At 63.1% G+C, this 17,508-nt stretch overlaps 1 protein-coding gene across 1 annotated transcript; it reads right to left on the bottom strand.

The window, feature by feature from the left end:
* Positions 1-956: 956 nt before the first annotated feature.
* Positions 957-16,694, bottom strand: PLCB3 (phospholipase C beta 3). The gene is made up of 31 exons (XM_035013133.1): positions 16,479-16,694; positions 13,934-14,011; positions 13,602-13,670; positions 13,373-13,513; positions 13,051-13,130; positions 12,916-12,969; positions 12,752-12,827; positions 12,545-12,645; positions 11,859-12,025; positions 11,623-11,769; positions 10,450-10,690; positions 10,182-10,266; positions 9,913-10,099; positions 8,918-9,123; positions 7,982-8,078; positions 7,810-7,894; positions 7,391-7,515; positions 6,786-6,940; positions 6,528-6,689; positions 5,806-5,905; positions 5,610-5,714; positions 5,324-5,415; positions 3,903-4,056; positions 3,752-3,787; positions 3,465-3,657; positions 2,857-2,998; positions 2,689-2,765; positions 2,484-2,573; positions 2,339-2,396; positions 1,873-1,959; positions 957-1,790 (listed from the first exon to the last, which is right to left on the bottom strand). Exons 1-31 carry the CDS (start codon positions 16,575-16,577, stop codon positions 1,587-1,589), a joined length of 3,693 nt encoding a protein of 1,230 aa, XP_034869024.1. The 5' UTR covers positions 16,578-16,694; the 3' UTR covers positions 957-1,586.
* Positions 16,695-17,508: the final 814 nt, after the last annotated feature.

Here is a 17,508-nt window from a genome sequence, read left to right as displayed (position 1 = left end):
TGGTGGCTGAGGTGCCTGGCCACGGAATACAGTAGGCCAGGCCCGCTCTAGGGGACAGGACCAGGCCTGACCACAGACGCAGAGAGGGTTTGGACAATGGTATTAACCCTGAGGGAGCCGGGCAAAGGGGAGAGGCCCCCAGCCCTGGGAAGCGCCCGCTCTGGAAGCCCTTGCTCTATCGCCTCCCCACCCTATCTGTTTGCCTGAGGCTGCAGCAAAAACAAAGAACGAAAACACTCAATTGGCAAGGAGATAAGCCCTGATTAGAGGCTGCCTTCCTCTGGAGGAGGGAGGCAGTCAGCCCGGGAAGCGCCAGGAAGCTGGGAGAGGCCTTGAAGAAGTGCCAGCCTGACCCTGCGGCAGAACCTAGCCGCACCCTCGCTGCGGGGTCTCTGCCACTCCACGCTGTCCCTGTCCCGAGGTGGAAGACAGTCTGTCATAGCGGGTCCAGGCCCGCCGTGCCTCCAGGTCAGGACATCTTGACTTAGCTGTGGCCTGGCACATGTGACTTCTGCTCTGGGCCTCACTTTCCTCATCTGTAAAACAGGCATAACGTCTCCCTCACAGGGATGAGGGGGATGCTGGGTCTCCTGGTCCCTGTGAGCGTCTGTGACCGTCAGCTTCCCTTCTCCCAGGGGTCACAACCAGCCCCACCATTTGTATCACTGAGAGCCCGGGGCCCCTGATGGTGGACAGGTTCTGAGCGGACCAAGTCCATCCCCGATTAGAGTCAACTGCCTGCGAGGGGCCCAGAGCAGCCTCGGCGGAAGATGCTGGGCGCTTGGGTCATTATCAGGCGACAGGAAGGGGGGGCAGGGAAGGCTTCCTGACGCAGAGGCCTGAGCCTCTGTGAAGGGAGGACAAGAAGAGCCCACGAGGGAGAAAAGAAATGGGTGTTGGCGGGGGGCAGAGCGATGGGTTGGGGACAGAGGGCATAAAGGCGGGAAAGCCTGGGGGAGGCCACTGGATGTCAGGTCATTGTGAAGATCTGCAAGGACCCAGGCAAGGAGGTCTCAAGGTTGAAACCCAGCAGCCCTCCGCTGGGGGCCTGACCTCAACCCCACAACGCCCACCAGCCCACTTTATAGATGCGGAAACCAAAGCCCCAGGAGAGCGGCGGAGCCAGGCCCAGGGCCCAGGGTCCTCTCCAGAACTGCCCCCCACCCCAAACCACGCTGCACACAGGGTCCCTGAAATCCACTTTTATTCATGTAAAAAAAAATTCCCAAGGAATAGAGAAAGCATGTGACCCCCTACTTCCCAGAGCTCAAAGTCTCTGCCAGTGTTCCCCGGGGAAGTGAGGGAGACAGCTCCCACTCTGGGGCGCGGGTATCATGGGAGGGCGAAACCCTTGCGGCCCACAGTGACCCAGCACCTTCCTTAGGACTGAAGGCAGGAAGGAGGGGCTGGGGACGAATGGGGCCCCAGGAGGGTGAAAGAAGGGAGTTAGTGTGGGGTGCTTGCCCCAGTTTTAAAAAAATAAAATTTCTAAAGATAAAAAGTTAAAAAAAAAAAAAAAAAGCATTAGTGTCTTAGCTTCCTGCCCTCCCAGCACCCTTGCGGCGGCCACCTCTTGCTCAGCCAGTTCAGAGCTTGGTGTTCTCCTCTTGGCTCTCCGAGTCAGCGCCAGACAGGTGCCCACCGCTCCCAGGTGCGTGCCCGTTGCTGGCACAGGCCACCAGATGCCCATCCCCCAGCGCCTCCGGCGTCTCGCCCAGCAGGCTGCGGCGGATCTCCTGGGGCAGCCTCGCCCGCTGCTCCTGACACTCCCGGGCCAGCTGGGCCAGCAGCTGAGGGAGGAGGAGGGAATGACAGGCGAGGCCCGGCCCCCGGCGCTCTGCCCGCCCGCTGCCCGCCTCCCCCAGGCCTCACCTTGGGCTCCTCTTCTACCAGCTGCTGTAGGGCCTGCTGCTGCCCAGCCGCGAGGCGCTCTCGCCGCTGCTTCTGGGCCTCCTCCAGCTGCAGGGGGGCGGGGTGAGGGCTGGGCTCGGCCGGGGTCTCTGAGGGAGGGGCGGGGAGGGCCCTCGGGCTCTGGCTGAGCACAGAGGTCAGGCAGGGCCAGGCTCCCAGGACTGGCGGGTGGGGGGAGCAGGGCTCTGAGGTGACCCTCATGGCAAAGGTTCCGGGCCCAGAGACTCCAAAGCCATGGGACACTGTTGTAGACGGTTAGCTCTGGATACATCAGGGCCAGAGAGGGCCCAGAGCAAGAGGCTCTGGAAGTCCCTCTAGGGCAACGTAGCCACTCCCAGGCAGGCCAGGCACTGAGGAGACAAGGTCCTCATGACTGAAGGGAGAGCGGGGGTGGGCTGGGGCCAGGGTGGCACCTGGCCTCACTCACCCGCCGGATGGAGTTGACCGACTCGGTGATGTGCCGGCGGTTAATCTCTGTCAGTTCCCTGCAGGGAGAGAGGGAGAGGGGGCTCGGTGCCCGGCCCCCAGCGGCCTGCCCGGCCCCCAGCGGCTCCCGGCCCCAGGGCCCTTACGCCTCCTTCTTATGTTTCTCCCTTGTCTTGGCCTCTGAGATACTGTTGTGGCGCTTCCTGTCCAGAATCTTCTGCAGTTCCTTCTTCTCCCTGGAAGAGCCAAGTGGGGGCGGAGAAAGGGTCAATGGCAGGTCCGGGGGCTCTCCTCTCCTCCGACCACCAGGGAGTCCCCTGCCCCACCCCCCACAAGATCTTCTGCCTTCACCTCTCGTTCATCTCCTTCAGCCTCTTGAGCTGAGTTGTGTGAGCATCCAGGACAATCTCCCTAAGCCGCTGCTGAGCCTGCGGACACAGGTGGCCAACAGGTGACCCAGGCTGATGCCAGCTCTGTCCGGGAGGCAGGCTGTCCCTTGCTGCCACACGCCCACCTCACCTGTCGCAGGTGCTCCAGCCTCCGCTCAGCCTCTGTATCCGCCTGGGCCTCCCTCAGCTCCAGCAGACTCTGCACCTGTCTCTTCTGGAATTCTTGATACCGCTTCACCTCTTCCTCCTCCTCCTCCTCGTTCTCCCCGCCTCTGTAGGAAGAATCCCTCTGGGTGATCCTCAGGTTGTCACCTGGACTTGGGCTGGGAGGGCAGCGGCGGACAGGGCAGATCCCAATAGGCAATGGCAGAAACCAGCCCGGCGGCAGGGGTGGGGGGGGTGGGGGCAGGGTCTGTGATGCCAGCAACCAGGCCCATTAGCTCCGGGGGAACGAACTCTGGGAGCCTCTAGGGGCAACAGTCTCTGGGAATACAGGCTGCTCGTGGGGGACTTCAGCCGAGGCGCGGCTCCCTGGCAGAGGATGGGGCCCATGTGGAAGGTTCCTCGATCTTCCTTACACCAAACCTTGACTCCCCGGGGGTCAAGGGGCAGCCCCTGGCCATCCCGCCGTGCCCATCCCATCCCCGGCCCTCAGTGAAAACCCCCACAGGCGCACACACCCTCGTAGTCATCCCAGGACACGCCGCCCACAGGCGTGCGGGCAGGTGGGACACTCACAGGACGCCCGGCCGCTGGTGGCATTTGCTCTCCGCCCGGGCCTGGGCCAGGCCGTCGAGCAGCCGGCGCGTGAGGGCCACGGCCTTCCGCTGGTGCTTCTTGTGCAGCTCCCGCAGCTCTCGCTCCTGCCGGCTCCGGAGCTTCACCAGCGCCTTGTGGCCTCGGAGCTCGTCCAGCGGGACCGGGGCCACCTCTGAGCAACAGAGCAAAGGTGGGTTGGGTGCGGGCGGGCGCAGGCCGGCCCGCAGGAGCACCCCAATCCCCTCCGGGACAGCCCCGCCCCGCACCTGAGAGGAGACTGGCGATGAGGTCGTCCCGCTGCCCTGCAGAGAGGAGGCAGGGCTGTGAGGGGTGGGGGAAGCACAGCGGAGCTACCCCCACACCCCCCCATCCCCCAACCCGCCCCCTATCCTCCAACCCGCCCTGGCCGCCCCTTACCTGGGCTACTGAGGGAAGAGCTGGTAGGGGACGTGGCAGGGCCTGGGGGCCGGCGTGGGGAGGTGTCCAGCGGGCTGGGTGTGGGATTTGGGGTCAGCTGGGACCCAAGCTGCTGAGGCTGAGTCTCCTGGCAGGTCTCTGGGCCAGCCTGAGCCTGACGGGGAGAGAGCAGAAGGCTCTTTCCAGAAATGCTGTTCTAACCTCCCAGGGCTCCCCAGTGCCCCGGTCGGCTTCCCCTCAGCCCGTCCGGCCTGGGCTCCTCGTCTATCATATGGGGCTGTTGGAACAACTACGAGAGAAATAAGAGATCTCAAATTTCAAAACCCCTTTTCCACGCGGGGTGTGGAAAGGTAACATGAGATCGTGTCTCTCAGATGCCAGGCCCCATTGCGTGTGCTCGGGAAACTTCCAGATTGTTCAGGAAAGCCTTGGCCCCACCCCAAATTTCCTCCCCTCTCCAAGTCCCCCCTCCACCCTTGCCCACAGCTGCTCATCTTCCTCGTTGCTTGGCTCCTGATTAAATCAACGAAGGAAGTGACCGCAGAGTGGGCACTAGCCTCTCCTGCTAACAGCTCCAAGCAGCCTCTCTCTCCGCCTGCCACAGGCCCCGTGGGACTGAGTCTGGACGTGCGGGCAAGGCTCTGCTCCCGACCCCTCCCCACAGAAGCCACTGCCCGGCTCCTGGCTCCCAGGACCCCGGGTTTTAAAAGCTTCTGTGGCTTCCAACTGCTTCAGGGAAGCAGCCAAACCCTGCACTTCAACTTTGACTCTGCTGCCATGGGCGGAATGCCAGCCCAGGTCTGTCCTGAAAGCCTCTCACAGGCAAAAGGGGTAGTTCCCACATCCTTAACGTGTGGACAGTAACCCTGGGCTGCTGAGCCCACTGAGTCTGAGAGACCAGAAGCCCCACATCATGCTGGTGTCGGAGCAGAGCTGAGGGTTGGAGGCCCAGCTGGAGAGCCTGCCTCAGCGTTCCCGTGTCTACACTGGGGTGGCAGGACCAAATTCAGGTGGTGCAGGGGGGATTATATGAGTCGAGGAGGTGAAAAGAGCTCCCACCCGGCCAGGCAGAGATCTGGCGCGCGGCACTCACTTGGCTTTATTATGTGGTCTGGATGAGAGAAGCCAGAAAGGGGAACCAGCCCTCCCAGCAGAGGGTGTGGGTAAACGCATCAGGTTGGCATCTGCAGTAAGGCAGTGAACAGCCCAACTCATGGGGAGAGGGGCCAGAGCCCCAGCTGGGACTGGGATGGGGCAGTGCAGGGGGAGGAGAGTGGAGAAGGCTGCAGGGTGCTTTACAGGACCTGGCCCGGAGATCAGCCCTCACCGCACCCCCCCACCCCCACCCCCCCAGCAGCCCCCAGGGTCCAGGTCAGCCTGAGCCTGCTCCCCTGACCTGCCCCTGACCTGCCCTGGCTCACCTCGCTCTCCCCAATGAGGGCGGCCAACTGCTTGGCCCTCTGGTCCATCAGGCTAACGTGCTTGATGGGGTTGATCAGGGCCTCAGCGTAGTCTGGGTGGGGGCGGAGGGCAAGGGTTTCAGAGACACAAGCCCCAAGGCCACACCATCCCCGCCGTTCTGGTTCCGTGGAAGGACCACAGAACCCACCCTCAGGTCTGTTCACCCCCCACAACGGCCGTCCCGGTTGGCGCCCCCGCCCCCTACCCCGCCTGGCCTGCGTCCCCCTGCCCCCCCCGCCAGCTCACCCTGGTGGTCGTCGGGAATGTAGTCGGAGGCCTCGGTGTAGATGAGCAGGGCTGGCAGGCAAAGCGGCTGGTTGGCCTCGTTCCGCAGACAGATGTAGTGGTACCCTGCGAGGATGGGGCGGCAAAGCGGCTGGGCCCCACCAGCCCCCGCCCCCCCCCACTGCCCCTGCGCTTCCCAGAGCCCAGACGGCCTCACCTGAGCGGACAGCCGAGACGGGCAGAATCCGATGCCCCACGAACTTGCCGCCCTCCTCGAAGGCCGCGACGCGCAGCGAAGCTAGTGTGGGCAGCACCACCTGAGGGCCCAGACCGGCGCTGAGCCTCGCTGCCGCCCTGTGGCCACCCCGTGGCCGCCGTGGCCGCTGAGCCACGACGGACGGCTGCCACTGAGGCCGGCGCTCCGAGCGGACCCTCCGACCAGCTGAGCCAATGACCGCCCGTCCGTCAGCACTGCCGCTCAGCCGGCCATGAGGAGAACGGGCAGACCCCTCCAGGCACCACTCTTGACGGGACAGGTTCAGGCCTCGCCAGCTTAGGAACTGGACTGGGAGCCCTGGGTCTGGGGCACAGAGGTCCAGTCCATTCGGGAGGCCAGGACGAGCCCGTGTGAGCTTGCGCCTGTGAGTGCAGACCGGTCCTTCCTGCCTGGGTGATGGGGCGGGCTACACCCACTCCTCACAGGGGGCTGCGGGCCCTCCTGCTGTCTCACCTTGCTGTCCTCTTCTCGAAGCCTCCAGAGGGCAAGGAGCCCGAGCCCGACCCTGGCACACGCAGGGCCTACATGGGGCCTGGAGGTGACAGGCCCAGACTCGAGGTCCCTCGGCACCCTGCCTTCCGACCCGAGCACTACCCGCGTGCCTGCTTGCTGCTCCCCCCGCCAAGAGAGGCTGGCAGGGCAGGCACGGGCGCCAGGCTCACCTTGGGGAAGTCAAAGGGCTCCTCGTCCCACACGGGATTGAAGGAGTTCCCTTGAGAGGTCCGAGTGCGGTACTTGCGCCGCGTGTCCACAGGGAGGCCGAACATGTCCACCTCCACGTAGATGCCCACCTTCCTGTCGGAAAGGAACTGCCCCGAGATCACCTGGGTGGAGGGGGAGAAGGCAGGACAGTGAGGCAACTGCCCAGAGTCCCACCCCCAGGACACCCCGCCAGAGCCGTCGCTGCTCCCTGGCTCCACCTTGACCCGCAAGGCATTGGCCACGATGCCATCCACGATGACCTCAGTGAAGGGATCGAAGGACTTGTCTGGCCGCCGCATGAACTCGGGCTTGAGCAGGTAGCCACTGCGCCCGTTGTACTCGAACACGCCTGCGTTGAGCTGCATCGCCACGTCTGGGGGTGACGGGGAGGCCGAGGGCCAGCAAGGCCAATAGGGTGAGGAGGCAGGAAGGACAGTTCAATGTAGAGGGAGGATCGGGGGCATTAGGGTCAGATCAAATGGGATCAGGGGTCCAGACTCAGGAAAGATCAGACAGGGGGAAAGTCTGGGGTCAGCCAAGGTCAGGAGGTGGGGTTTGCCCAGGCCTTGGTTTTCCTGTCCCGGTTCCACCTCAGCTGCTCTTGTCCCGAGAGCTGGTCTAGAGGGTCAGCGTCCCCCCGCCCCCACCCCATCCCATGTCAGAGGCTGCCAGGAGGAACATGTCAACACTTGAGGTGCCTGACGGTGGAACGGGCTACTCTGGGATTAGAGAGTCAGAGGTCCCTTCAGACAACACGGGCAGGGTCACCAAGCAGCAGTCAGTGAGGTTGGAGGCCAGGGAGTCGAGGCAGGCTAGTGCTCACCCAGGGTCTGGAAGTTGAGCGCAACAAGCTGGCAGCCGACGTTCCAGAAGAGCTGGGGCATGTAGTTGGACGAGTCCACGCGGGTGCCCTTGGGGTAGATGCGGCTGAGCTGCTGTTTGTTGTATCTGAGGTTGGCGGTCAGGGGCCACGCCGTGTACCAGCCCCCGCCTCCTGGCCGGCTCGTCAGGCCCATGCTCCGCTCCCGTGAACCCACTTCCCGGCCTTTGCTCTAGCTACCCCTCTAGCCCCCTGCCTCTCGGCCCCGCCCCTGAGCAGTTTCTGAGGCTAGCCCCAAGCCCAGACCAGGGTGCTCGAGGGTCAGGACCCTGTGCAGGTGGTGGAAGTGGGGTCAGAACATCTGGGCCAGCCTCTGAGCACCCCCATCCTGGTCGGCCAGCCCTGGCAGTGTGGAAGGATACTCCACAAACTCCATGGGGCTCTTGGTCAGTTGCTCCATGGCCTTGGTTTCCACGAAGGATGACATCTCGAAGCATTTGTTCCTTTCTGGGGGGCGGGGGGGAGGAGTGGGAGGGGGTCAGGCCTGGGAAGGCTGGGCTGGCTCCTGTTCCCACCGTCTCCTACCCCACTCACTTCGAGCAGCCTCAAATGACTTGAACTTGACGGGCTCGATGTAGTTGACGAGTGTTGACATTTCCTCGGTGGCGTTGACCTCACTGCTGGCAGTGCCCTGTGGCCCCCAGACGAAGGGTCAGCAGTGCCCTGCCCCCCAGCCATCAGCTGGAAGTTCCCTCACCTGCCCCCTGTCAGGAACGAGGGGCTGACCCTCTGCCCGCCTCTGCAATCACACTGCCCAGTGGCTCTCAGCAAGGGCCCCAGCCCCTCCGGCCTGTCAGTCCTGGTCCCATCCCCTCTGGGGCCTTGCCCTGGACCCTACCTTCCTCCTTTGCCTCCTGCCTCCCTGATCCTTGGAAGCTGGAACTCCTCGCCCAACCCCAGGGACTCAATGATTCCCATGCAGATGAGCCATTATTTCTAACCACCATGCTGCTATCTCCTCTCGGTGGCCCACCAAGAGCCCTGACCTCAACACCCGCAATGCTGAACTTGGCCACCCCTGCCCACACCCTTCCTCACTCCAGGCCCCTCCCAAACCTGACCTCATGGATCCACCTTTTCCGTCACCTCCACTCCTCAGAACTCAACACTCCCTTGTCTTACACTGCCCCTTCCTGTGCTCTCCGGTCCTGCCATAGCGTCTTTGCATATGGTGTCCCTCTGGCTCAGGTCCAATTGCCGAACCTCCCTGCCCAGTCTCCCCTACTTCCCCCCCATTCTACACCCTAACTTGCCCCTCCCCAGCCCAGTCACGAGCATAATTTCACTTGCTTCCATGCCTGTTTACCTCAGACCCCCTCTCCCCGCTCCATACATACACCCCCTGTGGAGTGTCCAGGAGAACAGGGCTAGCATCTGATCATGGCCAGACCCAGCACACAGTAGGTGCTCAGCAAACGCCTGGCTAATTAAGCCATGCTCCCTCTCCCTCTTCCTGCCTACAGGGCTGACCTCATCCGTGGTCGGCTTTTTAGGATCTGTCTGTTCTTCCTCTTCCTCATCTTCCTCCTCATCCTCACGGTCAGCAGATCCAAGAGCATCAGGGCCCCGCTGTAGCCCGTCCTCGCCCAGAGACTTCCGAGGCTCTAGGTTGGGCTTCTCCAGACCCACCTCTTCCCCATTGCTCAGGCCTGGGCAGCTGTCAGAGCTGGGGGACCCTGCAGATGGTGGGGCCACAGGGGGTCAGGACAAACACAGACACTCGGGAGCCACGAGGGGTTGTGGAGGTGACTCAGTGGGGACGTCGAGGGGTCATCTCAGGGCAGGGTGGCTCGGGGAGAGAGCAGAGGTCACGAGCTGGATGGTATTAAACCCAGTAGTAGTGCACAGGGGTCATGGGTCAAAGGTCAAGGTCCAGAGTTATATCCATCAAAGAGGCAGGCAGAGTGGCTCAGAAGGGTGAGAAGCCAGGATCTGGGGTCCAACTGCCTTGGCAGTGGGGGTAAAGGATGACACAGAGGGGTTGCAAGTCAGGGGTCAATCAGAGCCACACCCAATGAGGAGGCTTAGCGGGGTGAGCGGTCAGGGGTCAGATATACAGGGGACTTCAATAAGGTGAGAGATCGAGGGTTAGCTAAAATTATAACCAGTTGGGTAGAGAGGCTCAGAGGGGGTCACAGGACAAGGGTCAGAGGTCTGAGGGTCACAGCCAAAGCATGAGGATGTAGTTCACGGAGGCCAGAGGTCAGAATTCAGTCATAATCTGGTCGTGAGGTGGGAAGCTGAGGTTGGGGGATCAGGAATTGGATGGAACCCAATCCAGTCGGGGTGTAGTTTAGTGAGGTCAGTGTCTGAGGTCGGGGGTCAGAGGTCCCCTCCTCAGCTGAGAGGCTTGGTGAGGAGGGAGGGCAGGTTGGGAGCAGAAGGAGGGTCGCCAGGGTGGTGGGGCTCAGTGACGTGAGAGCTCAGGGTCGGGATCAGGGTCGAAGGCTGGGCCAGGGTCGTACCGAGCTGAGGTGAGGAGGGCTCAGTGGCGGCAGAGCCCTCGCTCAGGGCCGAGTTGCTCTGCTCCAGCGGCCGCTTGCGCACAGAGCTGTTGGGGACAACGGTGCTGGGCCGGTGTCGCTTCTTGTTCTTCACCAGGATGCGGCCCATCAGGTCCTGGGGGCTGGGCAGGGGGACGCCTGCGGCCAGCTGGTGGGCACAGACAGGTCAGGGCCTGCCGGGGTGCCCTCACCCCCCCACCCCACCCTGCCACAGCTCCAAGCCCTCCTACCGGATACTTGTCCAGCGGGTCGATGAGCAGCGCGTCCCCAAAGATGGAACGGCAGTACTCGGCCATCTTGGCCTGCTGCTTTGCCCTGTGGGGCCAAGGTCAAAGGTCAGAGAGGGGGGTCGGTAAGGCTGATGTCCCCAGGGTAGATCAAAGGCCCTCAGGGTCAGAGGTCACAGGAACAGTCGGACAGTGCCATGGTGGGACGGCTGCCTCTGGGCCGATGGGGTGGGGGTTGGGGTGGGGCCCCCCAGGTCAGGAGCCCACTCACGAGTCCACGTGGTTCTCGAAGGAGAGGATGACGGGGTAGGGCGAGGTCTTGAAGGCGGTCTCGGCGATGGCCTCGAGCACATCCCGCAGCGGCACCTCCGTGGTCATGGTGAAGCCGTGGGTGATGAAGGGCTCCTCCTCAGGCGGCCGCCCTTTCCACACGTCCAGCTCCACGCAGCGACAGCCCCACAGCAGTGCCTGCCGGTACATCTCCACCGACGAGGTCCCGGCCAGCTGCCCCGCTGGGTACAGTGACCCTCAGACCTCAGACATCACCACAGCCGCCCGGCCAGCCTGGCTCCTCGCCCTCCTCCCCAGGCCTGTGCTGAAACCAGCCACGCTGGAGACGCAGAGGCCCCCGTGGCGGCCCAGCCCGGCCCTGGCACGCTGTCTGGCCAGCCCTTGATCACTCCTTAATTCACTGTGGAACCAGCACCATCTCTCCTGCAATCCCCCAAGGCCAGGCCCTGGGCCTGCCACCCAGCCCTTGGCACGCGTCCAAGCTGGGCAGAGTCAGCATCCAGCGGCGCTGGCTGATGACTGGTTCCTCCTCCAGGACTCACCCTCTCGCGGATAAACACCTGCTGCCCCCCGCCCCCCCAGCTACTGGCCTGAAGGGGGGAGTTGTCCCCAACGTCCCCATGGCCCCTCATTTCCCTCTCTTCCTTCCACCGCCTGCCGCTGCCCCGCACCGGCCTCCATCACCTCCTGCCTGGGGACGGTAGGCCCTTCCCTGCCTCCCAGCCAATCTCTGCAGAGCTTGTCACTCTTCCCAAAACATACCAGGTCTCATCACCTCCCCTGATTAACAACCTCCAGAAAGCCTTTCCCACCCACTTAGGATAAATCCAAATTCCTTCCACGACCTGGTCTAGCCCTGCCTCCTTTTCTCACTCCCTCTCACCTCTACCTGCCCCAGCACCCACCCTGCCTCCGGCCTCCTTCCCGCTGAAGAGCACCAAGGAGTCTCCTGCTCCTGGTCTTCAGTGCTCCTTCCAGACCACCCAGGAAAGGTGTCCGTGCAGAAAAGCACCGCTCCTCCCCAAGGTAGACTGCCTGTTCCTCGCCTGCATCCCTAGCACTGGCCACCCCCAAAGGAGGGAAGCTATGGAAGAGGCAAAGGGCAGAGGGCACGGAGGCCACCACCCCAGCTGCCCAAGGGGGGCTCACTCACCTGTGAGATAGGTGTTGTGTGAGGAGTTGATGAAGTAGGCGCTCAGCGGCTGGGTCATGTCTGCGCTCAGATCCAGGGCCTCCAGGGGCAGGATGCCATTCTCCTCACCTCCCAGGTAGCGGCTGAAGCCCTCCATGGACATCTGGTCTGGGGGATGGGTGGGGTCAGCAAGCTCAGCTGGGGCTCCTCCTGCTGCCACCCCCGCCCCCACTCTGACGGGATCCCCACTGGCTCACCTCGCTCCAGGAACTGCTGGTTGGGCTCATACTTCTCAATGAGCAGCCGGGCCTGGGAGGGGCGCAAGGGTGGGTACAGCACTTCGTTGAGCCTCGGGTCCCGTTGCTTCTGGTTAATGAAGTCCATGAGCTGCTCCAGCGTCAGGTATGGCTTGCCCTTGGCGCCTCTAGACCAGGTAGGAAGCTGGGTCAGGCTGGAGCCTCACCAGCCCCTGCTCCACGCCCTCACCCTGGGAGCAGGAGTCGGGAGGTCAGTGCCTGGCTCTAGCACCTGCTGACTGGGACTTGCGCAAATGGCTGTCCACTCTGGGCCTCAGTTTTCCCATCCCCTTTCCTAACCACGAGGTGCTGGCATTGGCATTAACAAGGGCTTTGGAAGCCACCAAGGGTTTGGCCTGCTAGGCCTGCTTCTGGACCCTGGACTCAAACTCAGCTCCAGTGGTCACTCGCTCTGTGAGCTCAGGCAAGTCCCATAGCACATCCAGCCGCCCGGTCCCCCGCCCGGCGTAGGCTGATACAAGTAACCCCAGCAAAGGGCCAGCACAGAGCAGTTCACAGCACGGCCCCAGCCCCGGCCCCCCGGGGCCCCCAGAAGCTCTGCTTCCCCTCACTGTGCTGGAAGGGAATGCCCGCAGAGGCCACACATAGAGCACTGGGGGCTAGGAGGTGGGCCCAGCCCTGCTCACATCTCCAGCAGGATCTTGTCAATGTCTGGCCGCAGACACAACTTATTCAGGAACCGCTCGAAGATTTCCAAGGAAAACTCGTCGGGCCGGATGGACTCACTCTGGGGGGGGAGGGCAGAAGCATGGGGTGAGAACCCAGGGGCAGTCAGCCCCAAAAGACCAGGCCCCCACCTTGGTGCCCTCCCTATGTTGCCCCTGCCTCCTCACCCGGTTGAAATTGAGGCCACAGGATTCCAGTGCAGTCTCTACTCGCTTTTTATCTGCTGAAAACATCTTGAGGATACTGAGCAAGTAAGATGGGTCAGAGTCATGGGGGCGAAGGTCACCCAGGTGGGGGCAGGAGAGAAGGTGCTGAGGGAAAGGGTACTCACTTCTTCACCGGGATCCGTCCATCCTGGTTCACCTGCAGCTTCAGCTTCGTGTATCTGGGGAGGCAGGCCAAAGGGTCACATGCTGGGCATGGCCACCCAAGCCCCCGACAGCCCGCAGGTAGGCCCAGGACTCACGCTTTTCGCAGGAAGGTGTTCCGGGAGGCGTTCTGAGCCAGGATGTTCATGGCCAGCTTGAACAGCTCCTCGGTCCAGACCTGAGGGGTCGGGAGACGGGGTGAGGGTGGGAGGGGGTGAACGGGGAACAGAGGAGTTGGCCCAGCCCCAGACCACACTCAGAATCAGGTATGATCCACAGTAAGTGCTTAAATACTGCTTTGTCAGAGGATGATTAGAAATAGGGGCAGAGAACAGCCTAGTGCGCGACAGATGCTAAGTGACAGCTGACTCGGCAAGTGAGGCGGTGGCTCCCATGGCCGACCCTTAGGCGCCAGCCCACCTTGGCTGTGTCATCCTGCACGGCCATGAAGTTCAAGTATGTCGTATTCACCGGGTCTGGCCCAGCCACCACCGTCATTAACTTCTCCTCCAGCCGGGCGTCAGGGCCCCCAAAGCCCAGCACCTCCCGGATCTTGGGGTCCTGAGGAGTTGAAAGCCAAGGGTAAAGAGGGGTGTCCCCATCCCCCAAGGCCTCACTCCCATTCTTAGTTCGGGACCCCACCACTCACCTTGGGCAGGCGGGCATAACGCCCCGTCCGCGTGTCCCTGATGGAACTGATGTCCAGTGTGTCCACCTCCTGCGGAAACCAGATGCCAGGGTAGGTCGGAGAGGCTATGGGGCAAGAACCAAGGGCCCCCAAGATCTCCACCCAGGCCAGGGAGTGGCCACCCCCTGCTGTAGCCCCAGCCTCAGCCCCCGCCCTTAGCACTTCCTGTCCAGGGAGCCGTGGGAGAGGTCAGCCAGCAGCTGGGCCCCACCCTCCTGGGCGGGTGGGAGGGGTTCGAGGGTCTGGGCCAGGGGCCCTAGACCTGAGCAAGCTGTACCACTGCCCCCCCTCACCATGTTGGGTCCGGTCCAGTACAGAAAGAAGCCATTGGAGTCCACACGCAGGGTTACCAGGTTCCGACTGGAGGCCTCCTGGGGACAGGATGGGACGGCAGGGGTCAGTGAATGAGGGCTGTGGGCCAGGCTTGGGCCCTGGGCTCCCTCAGGCCATCCACCCCAGTGTTCCTGCTGGTGAGTGAAGATGAAGCCTCATCTAGCCCACAGGTCCTTTGGGGTTCCCCTACGGTCCTCAGGATGAAGCTCACACAATTGTCCCCGTCATGACATTTGGGGACCCAATGCCCCTCCTGGCTTCACCTGTATCTGACCCTAAGGCTCAGTCACATGGACCACTATCTTTCCCCTCCTCCGGCTTTTGCATTGTTGTTCCTTTGCTAGGATATCCTTTCTTTCCTTCCTTCTCGACCCATGAAATCTGACCCACCTCCTTGGGGAGGCCTCCCCAGAGTCAGAGCACCCTGAAACCCCCTTGAGAATATTTACAGCATGAAAACAGAGGGTTCGGAAGTCTGACTTCTACAGCTCATGTGTCCCTCAGGGCCCCATGACAACCAGTCAGCCCTGACATTGGCCTCAAAGCCCATGACCCCCCCACCCCGCGCTGCACCCAACGGGAGCCTCAGTCTTGCGGCTCACCTCATCTAACAGAATATAGACTGAATCCCGCCAGAAGGGGACTCACCCTGCCCTTGGGACTGGACAGTTAATTCTGTCCTCCCTCAAACAGCCCTGCGGCTGGCAGGAGGGCAGGGAAGGGTATGCCAGCCCTATTTTCTGAGGAGGATCTGGTTGCTGGCACACTCCCAGGGCCACCCCTGTGTGACTCAGGAGCAGCAGCCAAAGAGGGGGGGGGTCATTGGCCCTCTAGGAGTTCACTCAGTTCTCCTAACAATCTTATGAAGTATATGCTATTGTTCTTCCCATTTAACAGATGAGGAGCCTGAGGCACAGGGAGGCTGTGTGGCTTACTTAAAGTCAAGAGGAGGCCCTAGAATTTGCTCACAGGCAGTATGGCTCCAGAGTCCAGAGGCCTGGGAAGGAAGGAAGGAAGGAAGCAGGACCCCTACTAGGCTCCCAGCTCCTGGCCTTAGCTGTAACTCCACTGTGGGGACTGGGATTAGTCTCCATTTTCCAGACTCAGTTTCCTTTTCTGGAGAACTGGGGCCTGCACCAGCCCCGCCCATCTCTTTTTTTATAAAGGCCAGGAGGCCTTGGAACTTTGGGGGTGCCTGGGCCTCCCCACTTCACTGTGCTGACACCAATGCTCAGTCCCTCCCTGGGATTCCCAACCCTGCGCTGTGGCTCAGGTCCCCCAGTAGTGTGAGGAGAGGGGAGTTCTGTGGGTACTGACCCCAGGGCCTTCCCCTGCCCCTCCCCCAGTGTCTGGCCTTCAAAAACAGCCCAGGTCCCCTGCTCTTCAGCCCTAAGTCCCGGTCAGCAACCCCCACCCCACCCCCAGGGCCCTCTCCCAGTTCCCACTTCCTTATTTGGGTTTATCACACTGGAAGGAAAAGGAGAAACTTTTCCCTGCACGCAGGACTGGGGGGGAGGGGTCTCCCCTGGTCCCTGGAGCTCCCAGGCACCCCTCTAAGGCACACCTGCTACCTCAGGCCACGCCCCCAGCCCCTCCCCCCAGCTCCCACGCCTACCCGCCCCACCCAGCCGGAAAGGAACCCGGAGTCTTCCAGGCCTCCGGCCTGACTGGGAAGAAGCAGCGGGGAGGCTCAGGCAGGCCGGGTGGAGGCCCTGGGGAAGGAGGGGCCCAGGGGGCAGAGGAGGGGGCGGTCTGAAAACGGGGGTGGGGCGGAGGACCGGTCGGAGAGCCGCAGGTGGGGGCCGGGGCATCTGGGCAGCGGCAGGGCAGGTAGAAAGGGGGGCCAAGGATTTATTGGGGTTCAAAGTCCCTGATGCTAAGAAGTGGAGAGCAAAGTTCCCCAGGGCTGGAGGAACTTGGGGGGCAAAGACTCCACTAGGGGGTGACTTCGTGCTCCCTCCTGAGCAGAGAGCTGGGATGGGCTCCTGAAGCAGGGCAAAGGGGTGCAGCAAGAATAGGGTGAAAAAGTGATGAATGGAGAACAATGGTCAGGCTAGGGCACTAGGAAGAATGGGGGTGCGCTGAGCCCGATTGGGAGCCAGGGTCCTCCAGCCAGATCCAGTGCCAGGCAGTGGTCTGAGGACCAGGCCAGGGTTGGGGGAACCAGAATTAGACCGGCAGGCAGGGAGGGGTGGAAAGGGCGAGTGAAAAGACGTGTGTGTTGGGGGGGGGGGGAACGGGATTCATTGGGGTTCGAAGTCTCCGGGCCAAAGAGTGGAAAGCCAAATTTTACACAGCTGAATGGACTGGGGTTGGGGGTGGGGGACAAAGTCTTCATTACGGGCACGACTGGGGACTCAAGTTTCCGGAGCACAGCCAAGAGTGGCTTCGGGGTGGGGGGGCGCCGTGGCCAGGCCAGGCTCGGGTGGAGGTCCCCGGCGTCTGACTGAGCTTGAACGAGGGAGTCCCAGGAACTGGGTAGAACCGTGGGCCCCCCGCGCTTACCTCGTCCCATTTGATGAACTTACTCCCGCGCCTCAGGGTCTCTACCACGGTGGGCGGCTCCAGCTGCAGCGCGTGGACGCCGGGCCTGGCGCCCGCCATGGCCCGGCCGGGGACGAGTCGGGCACCCTCGGAGCCCCGACGAGGACCGACGGCGCCGCTGCTCCCTCCGCGCGCTCCCGCGCGGCCCGCTCCGGCCCCGCGGCGTCAGCGCCCGCCCGCCCGCCAGTCTGTCCGGGACAGACCAGAGAATCGGCGGGGCCCGGGCGGGGCGGGGCGGGGGCGGGGCCGCAGCGGCCCCGCCCCCTCCCACCCGCGTCGGGCCCGCCCGCCCCGTGTCGGCGGCTCCCCCTGGCGGCCGGGGCGGCGACTGCAGCCCGAGGGGGGGATGGGGCAGGGGCATAACAGGGACCCCGGCGCTTTGCTGGGGGTGCTCATCCGGACTTGCCTGGGGTTGGAGGACAGAGCTTGGGGCCAGGGTGATTGTTAGGGTGCAGCCAGAGGGACTGGGTGTAGAGGGCGTTGCTGAAGACTGGGAGGGGGTCAGCCGGCTTAGGTTTCGGAGGGGCGGGGGCGAGGGTACTACCGGAGGGCCAGGCTAGGGCCGGGGGCGCAGAGCCTTGCCCCCACCACACTCCAGCAACACTGAGCTGAGTGCAGGAAAAGCCACTCCCCCCCCCCCCCCCCCCCCCCCCTCCCCCCCCCCCCCTCCTGCCGCAGCTCGGTTCCCTCCGCCCCCCCCCCCTCCCTGGGAGCACTTAGCCAGCTAATGGGCCTCCTGCCGGCAGGCGCCCCTCCCCCGTCCCTAGCCCGGGGAGGCCGGGCGCCTGCTGCCTCCTTTAAGGACCTAAGCATCCTGGCCTTCCAGAGTAAGCCCTAGAACAGCCCCCTTCTTGTTCTGTAGACCCCCATGACTGAACCTGGACCCTGTCCCTGTGGGGCTTCCTACTGAACCCTGCGACGGAGACAACTGCTCTGCTCGTTCGCCCAGAGGGTTCAGAAGCCTCGCGGGTGTCCACGGACAAGGGGGGTT

This window comes from Mirounga leonina, unplaced genomic scaffold, assembly GCF_011800145.1.
Source record: "Mirounga leonina isolate KUSES-001 unplaced genomic scaffold, KU_Mleo_1.0 Mir_166, whole genome shotgun sequence".
NCBI lineage: Eukaryota > Metazoa > Chordata > Mammalia > Carnivora > Phocidae > Mirounga > Mirounga leonina.
Note: the sequence above shows the minus strand (reverse complement) of the source record. Positions and strands in the feature narration are given on the sequence as shown.